The sequence below is a fragment of the Oratosquilla oratoria genome, chromosome 32, assembly GCF_046742065.1.
Source record: "Oratosquilla oratoria isolate Oo_2021 chromosome 32, ASM4674206v1, whole genome shotgun sequence".
In the NCBI taxonomy this organism is placed as follows: domain Eukaryota; kingdom Metazoa; phylum Arthropoda; class Malacostraca; order Stomatopoda; family Squillidae; genus Oratosquilla; species Oratosquilla oratoria.
In genome coordinates, this window is record NC_134808.1 from 22,746,035 (window position 1) to 22,764,856 (window position 18,822).

At 39.2% G+C, this 18,822-nt stretch overlaps 1 protein-coding gene across 3 annotated transcripts in view; it reads right to left on the reverse strand.

Annotated features, from left to right (window-relative positions):
* The window catches only part of LOC143041801 (uncharacterized), a 118,908-nt gene that overhangs the window by 70,128 nt on the left and 29,958 nt on the right, over window positions 1-18,822 (reverse strand). For all 3 annotated transcript variants that reach the window (XM_076213871.1, XM_076213873.1, XM_076213872.1), the window contains one exon: window positions 11,182-11,367. In XM_076213871.1, coding sequence (XP_076069986.1) covers window positions 11,182-11,367 — 186 coding nt within the window. The remainder of the gene's footprint in view (window positions 1-11,181; window positions 11,368-18,822) is intronic.

Genomic DNA, 18,822 nt, shown 5'->3' on the forward strand with positions numbered 1-18,822 from the left:
TATATATTTTTTGTGCCAACTACCAGGCTGAGATTTGGCTGCAGGCAGATCAGAACACATCCAGATACCAGCTCCACTGGACACATCATCTTGGATATAGGAAAAAACAATTTTTGGTTCCTGTGTGGACAACACTTCCCCTTATCCCAGATGCTTGACTTCAGTATGTGACCTGTGTATGACCTGTATGTGACCTGCTTCAGGAAAGGTCTCAGGTGCACTCTTGCCTGTGGCTGTGATGCAGTAGCCTGTTGTAACCCTGCAGCCCCAGATGATCCAAATGGTTCATCTGATTTATTCAGTCCATAAAGGCATAACATATTTGTATTGATTAAAATTGCTGAAAAGAAAAGAGTACCATGTTTTTGACAAACACAATTTTTATTTATTTTTTATATATATCCAAGTATGATAATACATACATATACAAAGGACTCTTTCCCCCTTACTGGGAGGTTGCTAAAGTCAAAAGGCATAATTCCAATCCCATCCATTTCATCCCCCCTCCCTCCCTCTCATCCTGGCTCTTCCTGGATGATGGGTCACCCATGCATCTCACCTATCACCCTGGGTCAGAAGCAATGCAACAAGACACAGCACAGCCACAGCAAGGCCACTTCATTTAATCTGCAATCCCACCCCTCTCTATCCCCTCATGCAGAAACATTGAAGACTGAGAGAAATCCCTTGGAGCTGCATCAAAATATCATTAACATATACTTGTGTTGAATAATTACATGGTTTGTATACATTGCATTTCAAACAACATATAACCACAGAGCCTAGAATTACCAAGTGTGTTTTCATTTTATTGAATAAAAAAAAGTTTTTGCAGATTTTTTTTTTGTATGACCTTGAAAATTACCTTGAAAGTCAGTTCTAGGTGCCATCCACCCACATTTTTTTTTTTCTTCTTTTTTCTCTTCACACTCTATAAATGTTTATCTGGGATGGATGCCTGAGATATATATATATATATATATATATATATATATATATATATAGATATAGATATATATATATATATATATATATATATATATATATATATAAAAAGGCTGGTTCACTATTATGTACTGTACTGAGATGGGGGAGTACAGTCAAGGCCCATACAAACAACTGTGTATTGTACCCATCATTTTCATGTGTTCTATAGGGAAAGATTTTGGTTTCTATAGGCAGGTGTTTAATTGGGGGTGGTTTAGGTGTATCCTGTTCTCATTCTCAATAATTTTAGTATAATTTGTAAGGTGTCTTATATTTTCCTAATAATTAGGAGCGATGCTAGGGAAGTGTAGCCAAGTGTGAATCCTAAGAACTATTCATAAACAGAGATATGAATTTCATTCAGCTTTCCAAGCCTTGCAAATTACTTCAGTACACTTATTTTCTTATTAATTTTCACTGTCAGATCATTGACATGTGGGCTGATGGTCCAATATCAAACATGAGTCCTTGAATTTTTGGGTTCTTTTTCCAATGGACGGGTATGTCCATTTAATTTTACTATTGGGTGTTTCTTTATTCATGGTTGTCTAGAGTGAGCAATGTTACTGATGATTTCTAAGGTGAGGCTTCCATTGTATCATTTCTAACCCACTATTCTAGTATGTCTAAGTAAGTTTGGGTTTTTCTAACTGCTACTTTGTTTAATTTTTATTTAAGAGAGGGTAGAGTGCTGGAGGACTGGAGGAGTGCCTGTATAGTTTCACTTTACAAGGGAAAGAGGGACAAGTGCGAGTGTAGTAGTTTCAGGGGGATCGGCTTGTTGAGTGTAGTTGGGAAGGCATATGGGAGGGTTTTGATTGAGAGGATTAGGAGAGAACAGAGGGAGTAATTGGTGAGGAACAGTGTGGGTTTAGGACAGGTAGGGGTTGTGTAGATCAGATTTTTGTGGCGAGACATATGTGAGAAAGCTATAGGAAAAGGTAAGGATGTTTTTTGGGGCTTTTATGGATTTGGAAAAGGCTTATGACAGGGTAGACAGGAAGGCACTATGGGAGGTATTGTAGATATATGGGATAGGAGGAAAGCTGTTAAGAGCAGTCAAGAGTTTTTACGAGATTAGTAGAGATTGTGTTAGGATTAGAAATGGAGAGTGTGAGTGGTTTGAGGTAAAGGTGGGACTTCATCAGGGATGTGTTATGTCACCCTGGCTGTTCAATTTATACATGGATGGGGTGGTGTAAGAAGTGAATGCAAGACTAGTGGGTCAGGGATTGGAGATGGTTAAAGAAAATGGAGAAAAGTGGGAAATAAGACAGTTGTTGTTTGCTCATGACACTGCGCTTGTAGTAGGATCAGAGGAGGGATTGAGGAAGTTAGTGACAGATTTTGAGATGTGTGAAAAAAGGAATTTGAAGATAAATGTGGGTAAAAGTAAGGTGATGAGATGTACAAGGGGAGAGATTGGCAGCAGGCTGGAAGTGAGTATTAAGGGAAAGAGACTGGAGGTGGGTGCAAAGAGGGAAAGGGAGGAATGGAGGTGGAGGTAGAATGTAGATTGAGAGAAGTGAGTAAATGCCTTGGGGGAATTAAAAAGTGTAATGAGAAATACATATTTGGGAATGGATACTAAGAGGAGATTGTATGAAAGAGTGATTGTGCTGACAGCACTGTATGGGGCAGAGACATGGAGCATAAGAAAGGAAGAGAGGAGTTTGAATGTGAGATGAAATGCCTGAGAAGTATGATAGGGGTTACTAGGCTGGATAGAGTGAGAAATGAGGAGGTGATGAGGAGAGCAGGGGTGGAAAGGGAGTTGGGAGATAGGGTTGATGAAAGAGTATTGGGATGGTTTGGACACATGGAAAGAATGAGTGAAGAAAGATTAGTAAAAGAGGTGTGGAATGCAGAGGTGGAAGGAGCGAACATGAGGAGGCATCCTAGGATGAGATGGATGGATGGGGTAAAAGGGGCATTGGGAAAGAGGGGAATGTCTGTTGAGGAAGGATGGGAGAGGACAGAAGATGGGGGTGAATGGAGAATGGTTGTGTATGGATGATGCTGTGATGCATGAGAGAAAGTGGGTGGGGGATGGGGGGGGGGGGGTGAGGGAGTACATATGAGAAATAAGTTGACGCAGCCCGTAGGGATTTTTCCCAGTCTTCTCTTTTTCTGCATGAGGGGACAGAGGGGGGTTCGCCAAATTAATGAAGCGGCCTTGCTATGGATGTGCTGTGTCTTGTGACACTGCTTCTGACCCAGGGCAGTGGACAAGATGCAGGGATGACCCGTCATCCAGGAGATGCCAAGATAAGAGGGAGGGTAGAGGGGAGTGGAGTATGTAGGGGATGGAATGGGTGGGAGTGGTTTCTATGCCTTGTCTTTTGGCTACCTCACGTGTAAGGGGGAAAAACCCTTTGATACATGTATTTTGTAGTTACTACACTGAGTTATCATCATCAGGTCAACTGCATATATAAGTGTTTTAGTGTTATGTTCTGGATCTGGTGTTGGGAGATTACTTGTGAAGACACTGAGTGGCTAAGGTGAGGATATTGCTCCTTGGACTCCACTGGAAAGATTTTTTGTCCTGGCAATTTAGTGGTTTTGTGTTGCTCTGCACTATTTACCTGCTAATAAGTTTGTTAGCCATTTCTTGTCATTGTTGTGGATATCTGTCTCTATGATCTTTTTACTGATAATGTCTAGGAATATTATGAAATGCCTTGTTTATGTCTATAGCTACCATAACTATTCTTTCTAGCGTTTTTTTTTTTTTTCAATCCTTCGAACACTTGTTGGGTGATGCTTGTGAGAAGTGTGCTGGTGGTGTGTCACTCTTTGAATCCATGTTGGTTAGGGGAGAAGGTGTAGATTAGTTGTTTCTTTCAGCTGCTGGTCTTTCTATTAGTTTGAATATAGTGGGCAGTAGTGAGATCAATCTGTAGGATACTGTGTTTTTAAGTGGTCTGTTTGGTCTTAGTGTGGGTATTACATGGGCTATTTTCCACATTGTTGTAGTTTTGTTGTATATTCAGGAATGGTTGAAAGTGTCGTTTAAGGCATCATTGCCCTTAAGCTGTTTTAGATGGATACTTGGGATCTTATCTGGGGTGCATTAGAATTTTTCAATTTCTTTATTGTCCCCTTTCCATGTCTTTGTTGGAGGAATTAGGGGTAGAGGTGGGGGGATGGTATGTGTCTTTTTTGTAATTCTCCTATTTTCTGGAATTGTGGGTTTGAAACTTGTTTTGGAGAAGTGTTTGTGACTATTGCTTTCCTATTTTGGTGACAGTATTTTTCCTAGGTTTATTCCAACTGCTTCATGGCTATGGTGTGGGTTTTATTTGGATTTTTTGTGGTTTTTATAGTTCCCCACATTTTTTTATATTTGTTTTCCCATCTAGATGAGAAAACAAAATTTTACTTTCTAGGATGATAAAAACAAGTTGAGTACTACTGAATATTAATTTATTATTACTGGCACACTGAAACTAAATCCATAATCATCAAAATATATTCACATAGCCTAACCAAACCTATCCTACGAAGATACTGTAATTGTATCCATTCTTGTACCACAACCAATACACCCTAGTCCATTCATGAACCATAAAGTCCCTGGACATTAATCCCATGGGAAATACCCATTAAGTTTTTTATTTCTTGCATTCCCTAGGCCTGGCACAATTCAGCACGGCTATTGCTAACTACATTCCTGTCATTACTCATTTAGATGGAACCTATCAACCTACTTACTAAGTGAAATATGCGTATGTTTTTGCAAAGGTCAGTTAAGTCAGTGAAGACAGTAAGGGACAGTTGGATCACTTTTTGGTAGAGGGAAATTGACAGTGGAAGAAAAATGGAGGAGGAAGAAAAGGAAGGGAGGTAGAGAAGTGCTTAAACAAATGAAATGAGGATAAAGAAGAAGAACATCAGGAAAAAACAGACAGAAGTGTGGGTATGGTGAGGAATAATGGGGAAACGGGAGGAGAATGGGTATGTTTCCTAGAAGTGATAAAGTGCACAAAGATGGTGTGTGGGACAAAGAGGATGGGAAGGAACAGAAGGCAGTGAATGATGAGATCAAGAGGTGAAAGCAGGAGTGGAAGAAATGTGTATGAGGATTGGATACAAAACAGAACAAGGGAGAGAAAATATGAAACATAAGGTGAGAGAGACAAAGAGAAGGGCAGATGTAAAGTGGGTGGAAATTTGACAGAATATTTTGAAAAGAATAAGATTTTACAGAAAGAAGTGAAATGAGTCAGCTATAAGGGGCAAAATGTGCAGAGGGACAGACTTTAATGAAAGTTAAGGTGATAAAAGGAATATGGGTAGAGTATTTCAGGGAATTGTTGAATGCGGAGAAGATTTGAGAGGAACAATTGTGGCAGTGGTGAATGCTAAGAAAATGGCTGGTGAGTGGTTTGAAGTCATGGTAGGGCTGCACCAGGGTTGTGTAATGTCATCAGGGTTGTTCAATGTGTACATCAATGGGGTAGAACAAGAGGAAAATGCGAGAGTGATGGGCAGGGGTTTGGAGATGGTTAATGAGAGTGGAGGGAGGTAATAGCTGAGCCAGTTGTTGTTTAATGATGACAATGAACTTGTGGCTAGGTCAGAAGTGGGTCTAAAGCAGCCAGTGGAGGAGTCTGGGAGGGTATGTGGAGAAGGTTGAAAGTAAATGTGAGCAAAAGGAAGGTACCGAGATGTATATGGGGAGAGGGTGGCAGTGAATTGGAGGCAAGTCTTAAAGGAGAGAGGCACTAAGAAGTAGACTTAATTTTTATGGTCACATGTAACAGGAAATTGAAGACTGGGGTAGAGGTACACTGTAAAGCAAGGGAAGCAAGTAAATGTCTTGAGGAATGAAAAGGGTCATGAGAAATAGGCATTGAGGGAAAAGTACAAAATGAGTGCAAAGAAAAGACTGTATGAAGGGTTGGTTGTGACTACGACACTGTATGGTAGACTTGAAATATAAGGGAGGCAGAGAGGAATTTAAATGTTTGAGATGGAAAGTCTAAGAAGTATGGAGTGGGTTCCAAAGATGAATGGAGAAAAATGGAGTGAGGCTGGGAGCATGGGTGTAAAGGGAGCTGGTAGAGAGAGTTATTCAAAAAATACTATAATGATTTGAGCAAATGGAAAGAATAAGTGAAGAAAAAGAAAAAGAAAAAGAAAAAAGTGGAAACTTGAGATGGATGGAGTAAACATACAGGAAAACCAACAATGGGATGGTAGGTTAAGGTGAAGGTAGCCTTAAGTAAAATGAGAATGTTGAGCAAAGGTGGGAGAGGGCAAGAGACGGGTGTGAGTGGAGAACACATGTGAATGATAAACTGATATAGTCTAAAGGGATTTCTCTCTGCCTTCTTTATATTACTCATGAGTGGGTGAAGTTAGTAAACCAGTTTTGGCAGTTGGGCCCTGCTGTAGAGGTGCTGTATCTTGCTTTTTGCTGCATTGCTTTTGACCCAAGAGGTGGGTGGGATGCAGGAATAGCCCTTCTTCCATAAGGAGCTGAGATAAGAGGGAGGACAAAAATACAAGTTTAAAATTTTGAATCAGACAAGATATAACTGAGGATGAATATGCAAATACATGGGAACTTGTAAAGCAAGTCAAGGGCAAAAAGGAGGAGGACAGAGGAAACATGAGGACAGAAGAAAAACAGCAATTTTTCTGGAGTTTAATCAAAGAGTAAAGAAGTGGTTTTGAGTCAGTAGGGTAATAAAACACAAAAATAACTGCATGAAAACTAAAAGTAGCTACTCTGACATTGTTTATGATCAGCCTGATTGAACATAAATGGTAATAAATTTCTTGCTCAAAGTCTCTTTCGCAGGAGACCCATAGTTCCCATGTTACTTGCAACATCCACCAGATTGACCCATAAGTCAATCAAGAAAGAAGTAGCATGTTGTTGTCTGGATAAACCTAGGAGAAGGTAGTGCAATATTGGGTGTTCTCTGTCTTTTGTTTGATGGTTGCATCTGGGGCAGTGTGTTTCTGTGGCCAGGCCTATTCTGTGTTGTTGTTGTTGTCGTTCCCTAGACTGTCTGTCCGAGCAGTCCCGTCTCCCCAAGGAAGGCCACAGCCGAAACTGGGTTTTCCCACAAATCCTTTATAGAGTGTATGTTGTGTTGTTTGCGTGCATGATTGTGTATAATGCAGTCTTCCATTATGTGTTGTATGGTATGGGGTGAAGTGTTACATCCTGGGCAGCTGTTCACAACACGGTCGTCCAGCCTCTTCTGGTAGCTTAGAAGTGCTGGGTGGTGACCGCATCGCAGTCTGGCCAAGTGGACTCTGTCCTTTCGTGGGAGAGAGGATTCAGAAGGGTGGATATCAGGGGGTCTGGCATGCAGCAGTGTGTCTTTCAGTGTGTTAATGGAGCGGTGAGTGATATGATTATGAATATGTTTCCGGAGGCTGGTATTTGTGTTGGTACTAAGTGTGGAGTGGTGACCTCAATGTAGTCATGCAAATGTGGTTCTTTCTATTCTTGAAAGATATTTTTCTGAAGGCCTAATGCCTGGAGGGATTTCATGGAAGAGTTAGGTGGAAAGTCTTGAAGTGCTGGTCTTGTAACCTTAATGTGAATATATTTCTGTATGAATATGTTATGTGGTGTAGGGAGAAAGTTGTTGTAGATGTTTGAATAGTATGTTACTTGTGTTTTTTCTGTTGCATTCATTGGTTGTGCTTGTGTGATATGAGATGGGTAGGTAGGGTTAAGGGCTCTTGCACTGAACTTTATACCACCAAACTCACCTCATCCTAATAGAACACCTGCTCACAGAAACCAAAATCTTCCCTACAAAATATTGTATAAAAACTATAAAAACACTATTCTGTGCAAAAGCTCTAAAGCACAACCAATTGAATGTAACAATAAAAGTATAACAAATACAAGAATCTACAACCTGTGTCACACAATACATCAACACAAAAACTAACACTCAGGATCATAAAACAAGCTCTTCAAGACAGACCCCAAAACTCACTATTCTAACAATCCCTAACTGACATCAGCTCCACATAAAAATCCTTTCCAATAAAAACACAATTGCATTCAGCACACCAACCAGCATGAAGACACTACCAACACAGAAAATGTCCGGCCACAAAATCAAACTGGCCCTGGCGCAAAAGAATAATCTCACAGAGGACAATGAACATGTCACCTTACACTGCCCCACATTAACTATTCTCAAACAACATATTTCTTCCTTGACTGATTTCAAGGTTAGACTAGTGGCTGTTGCTGGTTACCTGAACACCATGAGTCTCCTACATGAGAAATCTAGAGCAACTGATTGAATGACAGGTTTAAAACTCTAACACGGATGAATGATGTGTGGCTCTAGTTTGTATGGGCACCTAATAGTCCCTATAGTACTGACTACATGGTCCATCACCAAAGTATCAATATATACATACATACATATACCAAGGCTTTTTCCCCCTTACAAGGGGGGTAGCCAAAAAGAAAAAGGCATAAAATCATTCCCACCCATTCCATCCCTGAATACACTCCACACCCCTCCACCCTCCCTCTTATCTTAGCACCTCCTATCAATACAAAACCATAAATATTCAATATCACAAAACAAATTTGAAACCCACAACTCAATAAAATATAAAAAATAAAGACATAACTTGATACAAAAGCCACACCCTCCCTCCTTCTCTAACAAAGATGTACTTGTAGAAGGGGCAAAAAAAAAAGAAATTATAAAACTACTGCACTGAAGGCCCAGACAAGATTTTGCATACCTATCCAAAACACTTCAGCCCAAATGGAATACAGGCCTTGACTGATACCTTCTACCTCTCCTAGTTGTATGAAAATATTCCAGCAATCTGGAAGAAAGTATATACAATACCCATATTAAAACAAAACAAACCCAGCATCTTATATCTCATCATTATCCACCATATCCATAGAAGAAACATAATTATCCCTACTACATCTACCTCCAGGTCACCACCCCACATTAAAACTGTGCCAGCACATAACTGGTCTAGTAAAAGACTCCAATTGTCCTGATGCAACCACTAGACAAAAGACACAAAGCACTTTTTTCTACACTGTCCTAATATGGTGTTTGCCCTGGTTAACCAAAGCTGCTCCCAGGGATTAGTGCCACCCAATCACCTTCCAATCATCATTACCACTGAAACACAATACACCATATTTGGTTACAGACACACATACACTAATTACAAAAGAGCAAACTGGAAAGCTTTCACTGAAGAGATAAGAACACTTCAAGACACTGAACAGTACACCAATCGGACATGGGCACTGCTGCGGACACTTTCAACACAACTATACAACACAGACAAGAAATACATTCCCAGAGACAACAGAAAATCACACAATTGCACACCCGAAACTTTTGGAAAGGAACCTCAGGGCTCCATCATATCCCCCACACTCTTTAAACTATACATGTATGATATACCTACATCCCACACCCCAGAAATACAAATCTCTTATGCAAACAACATAACAATTGTATGCACATACCATAATGCAAACAGAGCTGCAGAAATACTACAGCCATGCCTCAACACACTCAACACCTAGTTCACTACAGACTCAAAATAGCCCCTAACAAATCTGCAACCACACTTCTCAACAACTGGACAGCAGAACACAAATGTATACCATGCCTCTTTATCAACAGCAACCTCATACCACACACACACACTCACCCAAGAGTCTTGACATAGCATATGATACATCCATATCATTCAAACAACACATCAAAAACATACACAAAATGTAAACCTAAACTCAATGTACTTAACTACTTGCAGGTACAACATTTGGACAAAACAACAGAATACCACTACAGTATACAAACAATATATATGCTTAGTGATGAATTACGCAAGCCCCACATGGGCCCCTAACCTCACTGAAACACAACACAGCACCCTACAGACTATACAGAACAAAACCCTACAGATAATTACAGGCTGCATAAACACGACACCTACAGACCATCTACACTATGAAATGAAAGTCCTCAAAGTCAAGGATCACCTTGATATGAAAAGCACACAAATACTTGTTGCAGCCTCCACAAGCACAACACACCCACTACACTACATGGCAGAACATCTACACATGCCAAGAAACATCAAAACAATACCCAAATACCTACATCACACATAAATACTCTCTTCTTTTCCTCCACAACCACCAGACACCTACCTCCAGAAGCATATCCATTATCATTTCACTCACTGCTCTATCAACAGACTGTAAAACAACATGTTACTGGATGCCTGAACCCCTGAATCCTCTCTCCACTTAACCATCCAGCCCTTCTAATTTTCCTGAGGTGGATGGATGTAACACTTCACCCCATACTAAACAACACATAATGGAAGACTGCATTATACACACTCATGCACACAAACAACACAACATACATTCTATAAAGGATTTGTGGGAAAACCCAGTTTCGGCTGTGGCATTCCTTGGGGAGATGGGACTGCTCGGACAGACAGTCTAGGGAACGACAACAACGATACAAAATATACTGTATAAGGGATTTGTGGGAAAAACCCATTAAAGCCATGGTGTTCCTATAGGAGATGAGACTGCTCAGCCAGACAGTCTAGGGAACACTAACAACAATAACAACACTGCCCTACTTTTAACCTATCTAAACAACACAAAATATCTTCTCTGTGTAACTTCTGGGCTGAACCATTGGCGATGGGTCTCCTGCAAGAAGACCTATGGCAACAGATCAATTGAGATGACCAATCCCATGTGTTATTATAAGGTAGTCAGAGACCTAAGCTTGAACTTAGGATTGAAGACTATGCCCTTACTGCTGCTATTTGTTGGATGACTGGATATCTCCACCTAGCTAGCCATTTCACGAGAAGCTGCACTTAACTAAAACATTAGCATAAAGCTAGCCTGGAAACAGACCATATTCACTAGATAGTCACTACACAAGTGACAAAGAATATGTCATCTTACACTACCAAAAAATAAATATGATAAAATAAATAGATAAATATCTCTATGTGGTTTACAAGCCCAGTGGCCCTGGCTGGGTACACTTGGGCCATGGGTATTCTGCAGGCGAGGACCAAGGCTATGAATTCATCAACACAATGCTTTAGACTTTAGTAAAATTAAGCAGAATTTGACCTAAATAACACACTTATGTACATCACACTACTGTTTCTTACCTGCATAATCAGTGGCATTGACATCAGCCCCTTGATTAATGAGTTGGCCAATCCTGTGAATTTCTCCCTTTATAGCTGCAACATGTAAAGGTGTTTCACCTCTTTCATTACGTTTATTCACACCACGGCCAAGTGTAGGAGTACCTGGCGTCTTTGGACTGTTTGAGCGATTGAGTTCACTTTTTTCTGAAGGAGCAAAGAAAAGATTCTATCATCAAATAGGCAAGGTCATGATATATCACAAGTGTATTAAAACCATTTAAACAGTATCCATTGGACATGTGGAAAACATAAAATAAAAACACCAACGAGACAGTACTATGGATTAATACCTAAGTGACCAACAGGGACCTGCACAAGGTGTCTCTCCAAGACGGACATCAGAATTATATGTTTAACCCATCTTCAAAACCTGTCATTATTCTCACTTCTATCTAGTTAACTGTAAGCCATATAATGGAATCAGGTGACCAATGTCATGCCTTGCAGTAAACAAATTAATTTCTGAAATAATTTTTCCTGTCCTGGATGTTCACTGGCCAAGTGGGCTAAAGCATCAATACTTGCAACAGAGGTTGAGGTGATGACTCTTCAAATCCTGCTATGGGTGAGTTGAACCAAGGGCATGGTTCATTATATTCCATGCTACAAAGTCCTCTGTAAGGGGCACCATCCTAGCCTCCTGATAGGGAAAGTTCATGACATTAAACTGAATCTATTTTTCCTGTCCTCATATACTGTTAATCACCTGTGCTACCTGATTGAGAGCATATGACCTGAATCTCCTCAAGTTCCCTTACACATGACCTACACTTAGTGGTCATAATATACAGAACCTACAATACTTTTTTCTTTTCTATGATAAAGGGTCTTTAGCGTATTTCAACGCCACATTCACCCCCAGGTATCTAAAGCTATCTACTTCCTCCTGTCTCTCTCCCTTAACACTCACTCCCAATTTGCTGCCATCCTCTCCCCTTGTACATCTCATCACCTTACTTTTATTCACAATTATCTTCAACCTCCTTCTTTCGCACACCTTCCCAAATTCTGTACCTAACTTTTTTAATCACTCCTCTGATCCTGCTACAAGTGCAGTGTTGTCAGCAAATGACTGGCTTATCTCCCACTTTTCTCCATTTTCTTTAACCACCTCCAATTTCTGGCCCAACCCTTACATTTACCTCTTGCACCACCCCATCCATGTATAAATTGAAGAGCCACAGCGACATAACACATCCCTGGTGAAGTCCCACCTTTACCTCAAATCACATGCTCTCTCAATTTCTAATTCTAACACAGGCTCTACTACTCTTGTAAAAACTCGTGACTGCTCTTAAAAGCTTTCCTCCTATCCCATATATCTGCAACATCTCCTACAGTGCCTTACCTTTTCCTAAAAATCCTTACCTTTTCCCAAAGCTTTCTCACACATCTGTCTTACCACAAAAATCTGATCTATGCAACCCCTCCCTGTCCTAAACCCACACTGTTTCTCACCAATTACTCCTTCTGTTCCTCTACTAATCCTCTCAATCAAGACCCTTCCATAAGCCTTACCAACTACATTCAACAAAATAATCCCTCTGAAACTACTACACTCACACTTGTCCCCTTTTCCCTTATAAAATGCAACTATGCAGGCACTCATCCAGTCCTCTGGCACTCTAGCCTCTTTTAGACAAACATTAAACAACCTCACCAGCCAGTCCACCATTACTATACCTACTTTTTTACACTCCGCATGACATCCATTTAATCCAGGTGCCTTACCTGCTCTCATCATTTTAAAAACGGCTTTCACCTTCTCTTTTCTTATACATTTTCCATATTCATCAGTTATTTTCTTAGCACTTCACATTGCAACTACCTTTCCCTCCCAATCCTTCTTCACATTTAGTGACTCCTTAAAATATTCTGCCCATCTTTCTCTTACTGCTGTCTTTTCCATTTCTCCATCTGCACATTTACCTTTTCTTCTCTACTTCATTTGTATATACACCTCTGCCTTCTATTATTATTATTTTTTTTTTTTTTTTTTTTTTTTTTTTTTTTTTTTTTTTTCCCCTCTAGATCATGCAAACTAGCCTTATGGGATGAAATCAACTCCAATTCCTAAAGAGGATTTATGTCCTGGGACCAAACGTCTGTACAAGTGGCAATTGGTGAGTGTTGGATTAAAAGATCTAGGAATGTGTATTTACCTTGCTGTATTATACAGGAAGACAGCAATGCTTGTAGTGACTTGTTTTTGTATCTTTCAGCATCTAATTTGTTCTTAAATTCTAGTAAATTTTTTGCACACACTGTTACCACATCCAATTTGTTCCAGATATCTACCACTGTGTGCATGTGTGTTTTTTTACCTAATTGTAGTATAGAGGAATGGAGTAATGCTTCTTGGGTCCTGTCTCCTATTCTCTAATTTTCTAACTCAAATTCATGTACAATTCCAACTTAATCTAAATTTTCAATTTCCAACTATCATATTTAGATCTGAACTCATGTATTGTTTAAGCTTGGGCTATATCACCTTCTAAGCTATTCCACATCTATATGGAAAATTGTATTTCTTCACAACCTTTCGATATGGTCTTTCTTAATTTACTTCCACGACCTCTTAAAGCCCTCCTATCTTTAATCAGATCTCTTCTATCAATGCAATCTATCACCTTTAGTGACCTGAACACTAATCATGTCACCTCTTTCTCTTCAATATTTCAAAGTTGGCAGACCCAGTACCTTCAGTCTTTCCTAATATGGTTTATCAGCTAGGTTGGGGACCAATTTGGTTGCTGTCCTTTGTATTCTCTCAATCTTGCTTATATCCTTCACTCTGTGTGGGGACACATATTCATTTAACATTCTTGGCTTCATGCAAAAACAGTATAGAGATCTTTTTGCAATATTCTACCATCCTCTTTTTTCATTCTTCTCATGATTTTTGCCTCATCAGCAAACATGTTAGCATAGCTTGTTGTTCTTTCCATCATGTCATTAACATAGACAAGCACTGAATATTGTGGAACTCCTCTCATTACTGCTCTCCAGCTTGACATCTTGTCCTTTACTGCTGTTCTCATGTATATTTCCTTCAAAAAAGTCTTTAATCCATTCTAATACTTTGCCTCTCAGTTCTCCAACATGCTCCAATTTCCACATAAGTCAACTGTGAGGTACTTTATCAAATGCCTTCTCTAGGTCCAGATACACACAGTCCACCCACCCCTCTCTCTCTTGCAGCACATCAATCACTCTCAAGTAAAAGCTTAAAAGGTTTGACACACATGACCTTCCAGATCTGAAGCCAAACTGACTGACTGTCAGAATGTTTAGGTCTTCAAAATAATTGGTCTATCAATCTTTCATAATCCTTTCACATAATTTCACTATTGTGCTGGTTAGTGATACTGGCCTATAATTAGTGGTGTTTCCTTGTTTCCACCTTTGTATATTGGCACCACATTTGCCCTTTTCCAATCAAGTGGCACAATGCCATCTTTCAATGAACATGTAATAAGACTGTGAATCTTGTCCACTAGCTGTTCCTTACATTCTTTAAGTATCCAGTTTGAGATCCTGTCAGGTCCTGAAGTTTTTGTCACATCCAATGATCCCAAGAGATTGAGCACTTCTCTCACTTCTACATTTATATCTGCTAAACCTGGTTATTTGCTCCCCTCACTTTTCTCAAAAAAGTTGCACTCTTTTGTAAAGACTGATTAGAAACCTTCATTCATTATTTCTGCCTGAGCTGAGGCCTCCTCAAAGACCTCACCATCTACTATTAACTTGGTGATTTCTTCCCTGTCTCAATTTACCATTTATGAACCTGTAAACCAGTTTGGGTTCATCTTTGCATTTTCCCAATACATCTCTTTCAAAATTGCTTTCTTCCTCCCTGCATAATCTGGCATAGTTGTAACATTACATGAACGTTTCTTGGACTATGGTGTCAAGGGAGTAAATGAAGCTTAAGTAGGTTTGTTGGTTTTATTCTGGTTAGTGCAAGTGCCAGCCTAGGCTGGGTCGGGCGGTCAGGCTCTAAGGACACCCGACCGCAAGGATGACCGCATGGGCCTTGGGACAAACACCGCTGAGATACAAGGCTGAAGAGAACTGACCTTGGTAACAAAAACCTGGCTCTTTATATACACAGCCAATGTACTCAAAAGAAGCAAAGGACACAGCCTCATCAAAACACGGCTTGGCAGGGCCAAGATTGTGCTTTCATGAGGCTACAAATACCTGTAGTACAGGCATAATATGGACTTGATCTACACAATATTAATATAAGGCCGAAGGCCAGCTGTTTCTATACAACATATAAATTCCTTCTCCACCCCATTTCTGCTACAACGATACTATGAGCCAAAATGTCACATAGATGCACATGTGGGGGAGTTAAGAGATACCACATAGTCATCATAGTCATTCCTAGCTTGTTGATAGGCTTCTTTTCTTTCTCCATCTTTCCCACGCCACATCCCCGGCTTTTTTTTTTTTTTTTTTTTTTTGCAATCTCACACTCTTTGTTAAACCAATTCCATTTTTGGTTCTTCCTTTCTCTAGTCTTTGGCACATGTTTGTTCACTACTAGGTTGTAAATGTCAAGATAGATTTCCAATTTACTCATTATTCTTGTGTATTCATGAATTCCTCACAGTTTGTTTCTTCAAAGAATTTTCTCAAATCTAAGTAATCTCCCTTGCCTGTATGATTCATTCCTTGGTTCTATTTCCTCATCCTCCACCTGAAGTTCAATTAAAACATGGCCATTTTTTCTTATTGGGCAAAAGTAGTTCAAGGAGCTGATGATGTCTGGCTCTTTGGTTAGTAACAGATCTAATCTTGTGGGAGTGTCATCTCCTCTTACCCAGGTCACTTCCTTTACCCACTGGGTCATTGTGTTCTCCATTGCTATACTCAACAGTGTATTTCCCCAGGAATCTGCTTTGCCACTTGCTTCCCATTCCTCCCAGTTGACATCACCACAATTAAAATCTCCAATAAGGACTATGTTACTACTTTGTTCAATATTTTTCTTTAGGAAAAGAGTTGTATCCTTTAACATTTCTTGATATTCAGTTTCATCCCAAGCTCTTGTCTTGGGGGGAACATATGCCACCATGAAGTCTCTTTTATTGTGTCCTTTAGTACTGATCTTTAGGTGAATTGCTTCAGCCCTGCCTTCACTCAGATTTGCTTCTTCCACCTTTATGTCACTTCTCACCACAAACATTACTCCTCCACCCTTTTTATCTTCTCTGTGTGTAGTGTCTGCAATGATATAGTGACTATATTTTTATTTTATTTAAAAATGGGTATACTGTAGATTATGCCTTCATGGGAACAAAACCATGTCCGGTCCCGGATACCACGGATAAGTTAGTAATTATACAGATATACATACGCAGTGCTAGTTGGGAATTCTATGTTAATTAGAATTGTTTTGATTAGCATTCAAAATATGTTTGTTCGTGTTTCGCTGCCTCCGGGCCAACTACAAGGCTTAATATTTTAGAATATGTGGTAATTCGTGGACACCACAAAGTTTCACCCACCCATTTAGGCCATTTAGTTAATATGTTGTATTCACAGGATTGAGAGCAAATGGAAATAAAAAGGAAGTCTAAATCAAGTTTGTTTTACTGATCTAAGACATAATGGTATTTATTTATCACAACAGTTGTAGTATAACTCCTTTTTGCCCCTATACCCAATGTCACATAGTTAGGGTACAAGTAATGGGTAGTTTCCATACATAGAAGACAATGGCTTGGGGATAGGTATGTAACGCCTCCCCACAGAACACATATGTACGTCCCTTTTCCCTTGACTTTTTTTTTTTTTTTATCCAATTACATAATGATCACAGCTTTACACCAATGGTTTGTACTTACAATCCACTATATACATACATACATATATATATATATATATATATATATATTTATATATATATATATATATACATATATATATATATAGACCAAAGTTTACCAAAATCTTTACATTGGATTACAAGACAACCTACAAATACAAAAGTAGCATGGGGGTAAGTATTTAACGCTCTCGATGGCGCGAGTGAACATGTGAGATTACATCGTTAAACCTTTCGGCCACCTTTAAAGTATCATTCTATTTCTACACATAATAATCATCGATTTGGTTTTATCCCATAATATCTAACCTAGTACATCTACCAATTTATCATTGGGATAAGGCAGCTCATGGCCACAATCCTTTTCATTTACAACGATTTTGATTGGTTTCTACGTTCAGACACGCATGGTTCTTGGTGATTACAACGTTCCTGGCTACGAGTGTAGATGTGTTGTCTTTGTCTTTTTTTTTTTTTTTTTTTTTTTTTTTTTTTTTTTTTTTTTTTTTTTTTTTTTTTTTTTTTTTTTTTTTTTTTACTCCCTATCACACCTTCATCCCTGCCAATGGGGCTTGGCTTTGAATCTCTATATAAATTGGCTAACTACTATTGCAATGTTTCCATAATGTTCAATGTTTCACCAGAACCCTTGAACCTACCTGCCAATGGGGCTTGCCTTTAAATGCCTACCCCACGCGCTATACCCTCCGGGCGTTTATGATTGTGTTTGCATCCTTGTTGAAGTCCCCGCCTACCACTTCCTAATTTAAGCTAAGGTTTCGCTACCTCGTTTTGTGTTGGAATATTCACGTGATCTAAAACCCTAAATATGCTTCTCTACAGAAATCTTGAACTGGAGGGTGGGAATTTTTCTCCTTCTCCAAAATTTAAGGTTAATCAGTCCATACATACAAACATGTCCTCATGACGTAATAGAGTGGTGGAGTGAGATGCAATTCCCCTATTTCTAACTGTGATAAGTCATGTATACCTTCAAAAAGCAGAAAAATAATACCCAATTAAATTCCTGGCCTTACATACGTGTGCCACTAGCTTGATTTGCTTTTACTCAAGGCTAATAGAAATAATGCAAGAAAGGGATAGATGGGTGGATTGTGCTTTCCTAGATCTACAAAAAGGATTTGATAAAGTACCATACAAAAAGCTATTAAGAAAAATTGAAATAATAGGTGGTGTACAAGGAAAGTTTTTGCAATGGATGAAAGATTTCTTGAACGGGAGAAAAATGAGGGTGGTAGTTTGAGACAAAAACTTGACCTAGGAAGAAATGATAAGTGGAGTCCCACAAGGTTCTTTATTGGCTCCGATAATGTTTGCCATATATATAAATGACATGGATGAAGGTGTGGAATGTTATATGAACTTCTTTCCAGATAATGCAAAACTACTAAAGTACAGAAAAAGACTGAATCACTACAGAAAGACCTAGATAAAGTATGGGAATGGAGTCAAAAGTGGTAAGTAAACTTCAACATCAAGAAATGTAGTATAATAGAGTTTGGAAAAAAATGAAATAGAATATCAGGGCAATATAAAATTGGTACAAAGGAAGTAAAAAAGTTAGCTCAGAAAGGGACCTAGGAGTAATTATCAGCAAAGACATGTCACCAGACAAGCATATCAACAAAATAGTTGGAGAAACCTTCAATTTACTAAGATCAATGAAAGTGGCCTTTGACTACTTGGATGAGGAAATGGTAAAGAAAATATTAGTTACACTGATAAGACCAAGATTG